The following is a 10,396-nucleotide window of genomic DNA, read 5'->3' as shown; positions in this document are numbered from 1 at the left end:
TATATGTAGTTCTATGGATGGTTCTATATGTAGTTCCATGGATGGTCCTATATGTAGTTCCATGGATGGTTCTATATGTAGTTCCATGGATGGTTCTATATGTAGTTCTATGGATGGTTCTATATGTAGTTCTATGGATGGTTCTATATGTAGTTTTATATGTAGTTCCATGGATGGTTCTATATGTAGTTCTATGGATGGTTCTATATGTAGTTCCATGGACGGTTCTATATGTTGATCTATGGATGGTTCTATATGTAGTTCTATGGATGGTTCTATATGTAGTTCTATGGATGGTTCTATATGTTGATCTATGGATGGTTCTATATGTAGTTCCATGGATGGTTCTATATGTAGTTCCATGGATGGTTCTATATGTAGTTCCATGGACGGTTCTATATGTCGTTCCATGGACGGTTCTATATGTCGTTCCATGGATGGTTATTTTTTGTTGTTCTATGGATGGTTCTATATGTTGTTCTATATGTAGTTCTATGGATGGTTCTATATGTAGTTCTATGGATGGTTCTATATGTAGTTCTATGGATGGTTCTATATGTAGTTCTATGGATGGTTCTATATGTAGTTCTATGGATGGTTCTATATGTAGTTCTATGGATGGTTCTATATGTTGTTCTATATGTAGTTCTATGGATGGTTCTATATGTAGTTCTATGGATGGTTCTATATGTAGTTCTATGGATGGTTCTATATGTTGTTCTATGGATGGTTCTATATGTCGTTCCATGGATGGTTATTTTTTGTTGTTCTATGGATGGTTCTATATGTTGTTCTATATGTAGTTCTATGGATGGTTCTAAATGTTGTTCCATGGATGGTTCTATATGTAGTTCTATATGTAGTTCCATGGACGGTTCTATATGTTGATCTATGGATGGTTCTATATGTAGTTCTATGGATGGTTCTATATGTAGTTCTATGGATGGTTCTATATGTAGTTCTCTATATGTAGTTCTATGGATGGTTCTATATGTAGTTCTATGGATGGTTCTATATGTAGTTCCATGGATGGTTCTATATGTAGTTCCATGGATGGTTCTATATGTTGTTCTATATGTAGTTCTATGGATGGTTCTATATGTAGTTCTATGGATGGTTCTAAATGTTGTTCTATGGATGGTTCTATATGTTGTTCTATGGATGGTTCTATATGTAGTTCTATGGATGGTTCTATATGTTGTTCTATGGATGGTTCTATATGTAGTTCCATGGATGGTTATTTTTTGTTGTTCTATGGATGGTTCTATATGTTGTTCTATATGTAGTTCTATGGATGGTTCTAAATGTTGTTCCATGGATGGTTCTATATGTTGTTCCATGGATGGTTCTATATGTTGTTCTATGGATGGTTCTATATGTTGTTCTATGTGATTGTTCTAGGTGATTAGGTGTAACTCACAAAGTCAAAGTCTCCGTCCTGCGGAACTTTCCAGTTGTCAGGGAAGACGTTCTTAGCCTGGCTGATGTGATAGCCTGGTTCCTGCTGCCGGTTATGGTTATAGCTCTCCTGTTGGACCTTAGAGTCCTGCTTGTCAAAGTAGTCCATGAAGGAGGGTCTCAGGGCCTGCTGGGAGGTGGGGTGTCCTGTGCAGAGAGAAGGAAACATTTACTCTACTCTCCCCAATGAATAACAAAACCACACGGTGTGGAGGGAGGTAGAGCTAGGCATGTTGGAGTAATGAACACATGTTAAAGGGATACTTCCGGATCATTTTGTCTCCGTTTCCAGTATGAAGGAAGTTGGAGGTAGTTTCGTGAGCCGCTATGACTATGGGTATCAGCTAGCATTATGGGTATCTGCGAGCATGCTAGCTGTTCCCATAGAGACTTCTAAGTGATTGCGCTAACGCTAGTTAGCAACTTCCTTCAAACTGTACGCAGAAACATAAAAATGGTTTCCACGAGGTCATTGACTCTGGGGAAGTAGATTAAGAGCCTCATTGCCAAAATCCTGATGTATCCCTTGAATATAATAATTTTCTAACTGTGAAGATTTATATCTAGGAGGAATAGACAAAGTTTTAAAATATACTGACCAAAAATATAAAAACGCCTGTAAAGTGTTTCAAGAACTGAAATAAAAGAGCCCAGAAATGTTCCACATGCACAAAAAGCTCATTTCCCAAGCGACTTACAGCTGTAATCGCAGCAAAAGGTGGCGCTACAAAGTATTAACTTAAGGGGGCTGAATAATTTTGCACGCCCAATTTTTCAGTTTTTGATTTGTTAAAAAAGTTTGAAATATCCAATAAATGTCGTTCCACTTCATGATTGTGTCCCACTTGTTGTTGATTCTTCACAAAAATACAGTTTTATATCTTTATGTTTTGAGCGAGTGGTCGCATCTGCACGTCGCTCCAACGGGTAGTATAACTTTTTCATTATATCTCGGTTTGATTTGTCTTATCTTAGCAATTTCTTCTCAGCTAGCTACATAGCCGTCTTTGTATCAAAGATAATTGCGTAATTATCGTATTTCGCCGTCCTAACGTAGTCTTCACTAGCCAGCTAGCTAACGTCCACTGATTAGCTGCACTGAGAAACTTTTACACTCAACTGAACGACATGATTAGTTTAGTGTTAGCTACCTACATAGCTGTCTTTGCTGTCTTCGTATCATCGTATCCAAGATAATTGTGTTGTTTAGGTTTAGAGTGTGTAGTCTTAGAGTGATTATCTTAATTTACCGAGGTTAGCTAGCCAGCTATTTGTCGTCCTTAACGTAGGTGACTCTGCTAGCTAGCCAACAGCTAGCCAACGCTAGCCAACGTCTTCTGTATAGAACTCAACTACCCGGTCGCATTCACAGGTTGTATCACATTTTCACTTCATTTCATTACAGTACAACGGTTTGATTTGTTTGATCGTAGCTAGCTACTTAGCTAGCTACATAGCCGTCTTTGTATCAAAGATAATTGTGTAGTCTAGAGCGATTTTCTAGGTTCGCTAGCCATCTATTGTCGTTCTTTTAACGCAACGTAACGTAAACAACACTGCTAGCTAGCCTGCTAGCCCCCGAATAGCAACACTGCAGAAACTATTACACTCAACGGAATGACTTGATTAGTGTAGTGTCAACAACGCACCCACTGCCAGCTGGCCTACTTCAGCAGTACTGTATCATTTTAATCATTTTAGTCAATAAGATTCTTGCTACGTAGCTTAACTTTCTGAACATTCGAGACGTGTAGTCCACTTGTCATTCCAATCTCCTTTGCATTAGCGTAGCCTCTTCTGTAGCCTGTCAACTATGTGTCTGTTTATCCCTGTTCTCTCCTCTCTGCACAGACCATACAAACGCTCCTCACCGCGTGGCCGCGGCCACCCTACTCTGGTGGTCCCAGCGCGCACGACCCACGTGGAGTTCCAGGTCTCCGTAGCCTCTGGAACTGCCAATCTGCGGTCAACAAGGCAGAGTTCATCTCAGCCTATGCCTCCCTCCAGTCCCTCGACTTCTTGGCACTGACGGAAACATGGATCACCACAGACAACACTGCTACTCCTACTGCTCTCTCTTCGTCCGCCCACGTGTTCTCGCACACCCCGAGAGCGTCTGGTCAGCGGGGTGGTGGCACCGGGATCCTCATCTCTCCCAAGTGGTCATTCTCTCTTTCTCCCCTTACCCATCTGTCTATCGCCTCCTTTGAATTCCATGCTGTCACAGTTACTAGCCCTTTCAAGCTTAACATCCTTATCATTTATCGCCCTCCAGGTTCCCTCGGAGAGTTCATCAATGAGCTTGATGCCTTGATAAGCTCCTTTCCTGAGGACGGCTCACCTCTCACAGTTCTGGGCGACTTTAACCTCCCCACGTCTACCTTTGACTCTTTCCTCTCTGCCTCCTTCTTTCCACTCCTCTCCTCTTTTGACCTCACCCTCTCACCTTCCCCCTACTCACAAGGCAGGCAATACGCTCGACCTCATCTTTACTAGATGCTGTTCTTCCACTAACCTCACTGCAACTCCCTCCAAGTCTCCGACCACTGCCTTGTATCCTTTTCCCTCTCGCTCTCATCCAACACCTCCCACACTGCCCCTACTCGGATGGTATCGCGCCGTCCCAACCTTCGCTCTCTCTCCCCCGCTACTCTCTCCTCTTCCATCCTATCATCTCTTCCCTCCGCTCAAACCTTCTCCCACCTATCTCCTGATTCTGCCTCCTCAACCCTCCTCTCCTCCTCTCTCTGCATCCCTTGACTCTCTATGTCCCCTATCCTCCAGGCCGGCTCGGTCCTCCCTCCCCGCTCCGTGGCTCGATGACTCATTGCGAGCTCACAGAACAGGGCTCCGGGCAGCCGAGCGGAAATGGAGGAAAACTCGCCTCCCTGCGGACCTGGCATCCTTTCACTCCCTCCTCTCTACATTTTCCTCCTCTGTCTCTGCTGCTAAAGCCACTTTCTACCACGCTAAATTCCAAGCATCTGCCTCTAACCCTAGGAAGCTCTTTGCCACCTTCTCCTCCCTCCTGAATCCTCCGCCCCTCCCCCCTCCTCCCTCTCTGCAGATGACTTCGTCAACCATTTTGAAAAGAAGGTCGACGACATCCGATCCTCGTTTGCTAAGTCAAACGACACCGCTGGTTCTGCTCACACTGCCCTACCCTGTGCTCTGACCTCTTTCTCCCTCTCTCTCCAGATGAAATCTCGCGTCTTGTGACGGCCGGCCGCCCAACAACCTGCCCGCTTGACCCTATCCCCTCCTCTCTTCTCCAGACCATTTCCGGAGACCTTCTCCCTTACCTCACCTCGCTCATCAACTCATCCCTGACCGTTGGCTACGTCCCTTCCGTCTTCAAGAGAGCGAGAGTTGCACCCCTTCTGAAAAAACCTACACTCGATCCCTCCGATGTCAACAATTACAGACCAGTATCCCTTCTTTCTTTTCTCTCCAAAACTCTTGAACGTGCCGTCCTTGGCCAGCTCTCCCGCTATCTCTCTCTGAATGACCTTCTTGATCCAAATCAGTCAGGTTTCAAGACTAGTCATTCAACTGAGACTGCTCTCCTCTGTATCACGGAGGCGCTCCGCACTGCTAAAGCTAACTCTCTCTCCTCTGCTCTCATCCTTCTAGATCTATCGGCTGCCTTCGATACTGTGAACCATCAGATCCTCCTCTCCACCCTCTCCGAGTTGGGCATCTCCGGCGCGGCCCACGCTTGGATTGCGTCCTACCTGACAGGTCGCTCCTACCAGGTGGCGTGGCGAGAATCTGTCTCCTCACCACGCGCTCTCACCACTGGTGTCCCCCAGGGCTCTGTTCTTGGCCCTCTCCTATTCTCGCTATACACCAAGTCACTTGGCTCTGTCATAACCTCACATGGTCTCTCTTATCATTGCTATGCAGACGACACACAATTAATCTTCTCCTTTCCCCTTCTGATGACCAGGTGGCGAATCGCATCTCTGCATGTCTGGCAGACATATCAGTGTGGATGACGGATCACCACCTCAAGCTGAACCTCGGCAAGACGGAGCTGCTCTTCCTCCCGGGGAAGGACTGCCCGTTCCATGATCTCGCCATCACGGTCGACAACTCCATTGTGTCCTCCTCCCAGAGTGCCAAGAACCTTGGCGTGATCCTGGACAACACCCTGTCGTTCTCAACTAACATCAAGGCGGTGGCCCGTTCCTGTAGGTTCATGCTCTACAACATCCGCAGAGTACGACCCTGCCTCACACAGGAAGCGGCGCAGGTCCTAATCCAGGCACTTGTCATCTCCCGTCTGGATTACTGCAACTCGCTGTTGGCTGGGCTCCCTGCCTGTGCCATTAAACCCCTTCAACTCATCCAGAACGCCGCAGCCCGTCTGGTGTTCAACCTTCCCAAGTTCTCTCACGTCACCCCGCTCCTCCGTTCTCTCCACTGGCTTCCAGTTGAAGCTCGCATCCGCTACAAGACCATGGTGCTTGCCTACGGAGCTGTGAGGGGAACGGCACCTCAGTACCTCCAGGCTCTGATCAGGCCCTACACCCAAACAAGGGCACTGCGTTCATCCACCTCTGGCCTGCTCGCCTCCCTACCACTGAGGAAGTACAGCTCCCGCTCAGCCCAGTCAAAACTGTTCGCTGCCCTGGCCCCCAATGGTGGAACAAACTCCCTCACGACGCCAGGACAGCGGAGTCAATCACCACCTTCCGGAGACACCTGAAACCCCACCTCTTTAAGGAATACCTAGGATAGGTTAAGTAATCCCTCTCACCCCACCCCCCCCTAAGTTTTAGATGCACTATTGTTAAGTGACTGTCCCACTGGATGTCATAAGGTGAATGCACCAATTTGTAAGTCGCTCTGGATAAGAGCGTCTGCTAAATGACTTAAATGTAAATGTAATGTAAATGTAAGCCTGAAATGTGGCAAAAGGTCGCAAAGTTCAAGGGGGCCGAATACTTTCGCAAGGCACTGTATATCCCTGTTAGTGAGCCTTTCCCCCCCAAGATAATCAATCCACCTGACAGGTGTGGCATATCAAGAAGATGATTAAATAGCATGATTATTACACAGGTGCACCTTGCGCTGGGGACAATAAAAGGCCACTAAAAAGGTGCAGTTTTGTCACAACACAATGCCAAAGATATCTATATTTTTGAGGGAATGTGCAATTGGCATGCTGCCTACAAGAATGTCCACCAGAGCTGTTGCCAGATAATTGAATGTTCATTTCTCTACCACAACATCGTGATAGAGAATTTGGCAGTACGTCCAACCGGCATCACAACCACAGACCACATGTAACCACGCCAGCCCAGGACCTCCTCAACCGCAGACCACATGTAACCACGCCAGCCCAGGACCTCCTCAACCGCAGACTACATGTAACCACGCCAGCCCAGGACCTCCTCAACCGCAGACCACATGTAACCACGCCAGCCCAGGACCTCTACATCCGACTTCTTCACCTGCTGAATAATCTGAGATCAGCCACCGGGGCGGCAGGGTAGCCTAGTGGTTAGAGCGTTGGACTAGTAACCGGACTGTTGCAAGTTCAAATCCCCGAGCTGACAAGGTACAAATCTGTCGCTCTGCCCTTGAACAGGCAGTTAACCCACTGTTCCTAAGCCGTTATTGAAAATAAGAATTTGTTCTTAAGAATTTGCCTGGTAAAATAAAATAAATAAAATCCCGGATAGCTGATGAAACTGAATATTACTGTCTGTAATAAAGCCCTTTTGTGGGGGAAAAACTCATTCCGATTGACTGGACCTGGCTCCCCAGTGGGTAGGCCTATGGCTGGACCTGGCTCCCCAGTGGGTGGGCCTATGGCTGGACCTGGCTCCCCAGTGGGTAGGCCTATGGCTGGACCTGGCTCCCCAGTGGGTAGGCCTATGGCTGGACCTGGCTCCCCAGTGGGTGGGCCTATGGCTGGACCTGGCTCCCCAGTGGGAAGGCCTATGGCTGGACTTGGCTCCCCAGTGGGAAGGCCTATGGCTGGACCTGGCTCCCCAGTGGGTAGGCCTATGTCTGGACCTGGTACCCCAGTGGGTAGGCCTATGGCTGGACCTGGTTCCCCAGTGGGTAGACCTATGGCTGGACCTGGCTCCCCAGTGGGTAGGCCTATGGCTGGACCTGGCTCCCAGTGGGTGGGCCTATGGCTGGACCTGGCTCCCCAGTGGGAAGGCCTATGGCTGGACCTGGCTCCCCAGTGGGTAGGCCTATGGCTGGACCTGGCTCCCCAGTGGGAAGGCCTATGGCTGGACCTGGCTCCCCAGTGGGTGGGCCTATGGCTGGACCTGGCTCTCCAGTGGGAATGCCTATGGCTGGACCTGGCTCCCCAGTGGGTAGGCCTATGGCTGGACCTGGCTCCCCAGTGGGAATGCCTATGGCTGGACCTGGCTCCCCAGTGGGTAGGCCTATGGCTGGACCTGGTTCCCCAGTGGGTGGGCCTATGGCTGGACCTGGCTCCCTAGTGGGTAGGCCTATGGCTGGACCTGGCTCCCCAGTGGGTAGGCCTATGGCTGGACCTGGCTCCCCAGTGGGTAGGCCTATGGCTGGACCTGGCTCTCCAGTGGGAAGGCCTATGGCTGCGCCCAGTCTTGTGAAATCCATAGATTATGGTCTATGAAGTTATTTGAATTGACTGACTTCCTTACATGAGCTGTAACTCAGGAATTGTTGTATTTTGCATTGATATATTTGTTTCCAGTAGCAACACTACTATACTAAAGACAGAGACAGTTACAGGACAGAGGTCCTGAGGTTGGGGGTTTAAGTCTTTCTCCATGTGCATCTAGTCTCAAATCAAATAAAAATGTATCACAAAAACTAGATAATGTCAGCTACATCCTAATGGGTACTACGCTGACAGCTCACTATAATAAATATAACAAAATGATCACAAAATATACTATGTTACAGCCTACGGTACTATCCTGACAAGCTCTACTCACTCCTCATTGAGCCTTCATCGTTGTCCTCCTCATCACTGTTGATGACCATGGTTCCCAGGTCTGCCTCTAACATGGTACTGCCGTGCTCGATCATGGTCTGAGCTCCGTCACTCATGGTGCTGGTAGCTCTCATGGTGCCAGCCCCCTCTGACCCAGACTTCACCATGGTGTGGGAGTCCACTTCCACCTCCTCTTCCTGGACACAGAGAGAGAGGACAGTCAGGTCAATCAAACTAACTTGTAAAGTCCTTTTACATCAGCAGGTGGACAGTGAGGTGCTGGGATTCATTCATACAAATACCCACTAACTGCAGAATGTGCAGGCCCAAACCTGAGCTGTGTAGAAGGACATGTTACCCAGGAAATAAAAATTACATTCAAAGTATCAACTGCAAATATATCAAATGTGTGCTGGCCCATTATTCTGCTTTCATACTAGGTATCTATTAACACAAAAACAACCTTTTAAGTATAAAATAAGCATTGGTCTTAAGCAACAAAAGCACTAATGTGTAATCCACCCATGCTCTACCAAGGTTTTCCAACACACAGCTTTAACCTACTACAGTAGTTATGTTAGTATATTGTACTTCAACACAGGTTGCTTAGGATTCAAACCTTCTTTGTGGAAGAATGTAGGACTGGCATTTGGACATGAGCTAGCTGACGTTATTCTAAAATGGATGAAATTATTTCAAATCAATCTACACACAATACCCAATGAGGACAAAGCAAAAACAGGTTGACATTTTTGTAACTTTGAAACTACCTTATTTACATAAAGGTATTTCTGGGGGGTCTGAATACTTTCGGAATGCACTGTATGTTGAATGAGCATGGAGACGAGAGCCTCACAAGTTTGACGAAATTACCTTTACACATTGACCTTTACACAATGACCTTACACAATGACCTACACAATGACCTTTACATAATGACCTTTACATAATGACCTTTACATAATGACCTTTACATAATGACCGTTATATATTTCAGTCTAACATGGCTATTGACTTACTTTTGGAGCTTTTGGAGCATAGGGTAGACAAATTATATTAAATTATATATAGCTCTTTTATGAATTGTTGAGGTCAGCTGTTGTTGTCTAGCTCTAGCTAGCTAGCTAATGGCAAAAGTAATTTGTGTCAAGGTTCCATGACGTTTCTTTGCCTGTTCAGCAGACTGGTGTTAGCTAACTATTAAGATACGCTTTTATTGGTGTCATATTGACTTAGATGAAATGGGGGGAATATTTTAATATAACATTCAGCATCAACCAATCCCCTACTTGTAGTTGACGATCATCTATAACGCCCCTAGAAGCCCAGCCATTGAGGCAGCTTGGTGAACATGTCTGAACCCAGCTGCTTTAATGGCTGTGTACTGTGTACATAGATCCTAGACTAAACTATACGTACAGAGTCGTCCTCCTCCTCCAGCTCTCTCTGCTGCTCCTGTTGTCTCTTAGCCTTCATCTCCATGGACTCAGTGATCAGGTCTCTCAGGATGGTGACTGGCTTGGCGGCCGTGATGAACGGATGCTACAGGAGAGAGAGAGAGGAAGGCAGTAAGTTGATGAAGCTCCACATGCCTGCCAGTGGTTTAATATGTTGGTAGAGGAAGGGACAGCATAGACAGATAACTGTCAAGGTGCTATGCTCTGATGAGCTACAGAAGACCACACTATGATGTTCTACCAGTATACAGGAGTCTGTCTGTCTGACTCACCTGTGGTAGTCGTCCGTCTGTGTGTGTCTCACCTGTGGTAGTCGTCTGTCTGTGTGTGTCTCACCTGTGGTAGTCGTCTGTCTGTGTGTGTCTCACCTGTGGTAGTCGTCTGTCTGTGTGTGTCTCACCTGTGGTAGTCGTCCGTCCGTCTGTGTCTCACCTGTGGTAGTCGTTCGTCCGTCTGTGTCTCACCCGCGGTAGTCGTCCCGTCCGTCTGTGTCTCACCCGCGGTAGTCGTCCGTCCGTCTGTGTCTCACCTGCGG

The 10,396-nt window shown here is 47.2% G+C and overlaps 1 protein-coding gene across 1 annotated transcript; it reads right to left on the bottom strand.

The window, feature by feature from the left end:
- Nucleotides 1-1,420: 1,420 nt before the first annotated feature.
- LOC124030073 (serine/threonine-protein kinase 3-like) lies at nucleotides 1,421-9,977 on the bottom strand (the record flags this gene model as incomplete). The annotated part of the gene is made up of 3 exons (XM_046341575.1): nucleotides 9,824-9,977; nucleotides 8,406-8,601; nucleotides 1,421-1,605 (listed from the first exon to the last, which is right to left on the bottom strand). Coding segments are annotated over exons 1-3 (444 nt in total), but the record flags the coding sequence as incomplete, so codon positions are not given.
- Between the last annotated feature and the right edge of the window lie 419 nt (nucleotides 9,978-10,396).

Source organism: Oncorhynchus gorbuscha, unplaced genomic scaffold (genome assembly GCF_021184085.1).
Source record: "Oncorhynchus gorbuscha isolate QuinsamMale2020 ecotype Even-year unplaced genomic scaffold, OgorEven_v1.0 Un_scaffold_9149, whole genome shotgun sequence".
NCBI lineage: Eukaryota > Metazoa > Chordata > Actinopteri > Salmoniformes > Salmonidae > Oncorhynchus > Oncorhynchus gorbuscha.
Note: the sequence above shows the minus strand (reverse complement) of the source record. Positions and strands in the feature narration are given on the sequence as shown.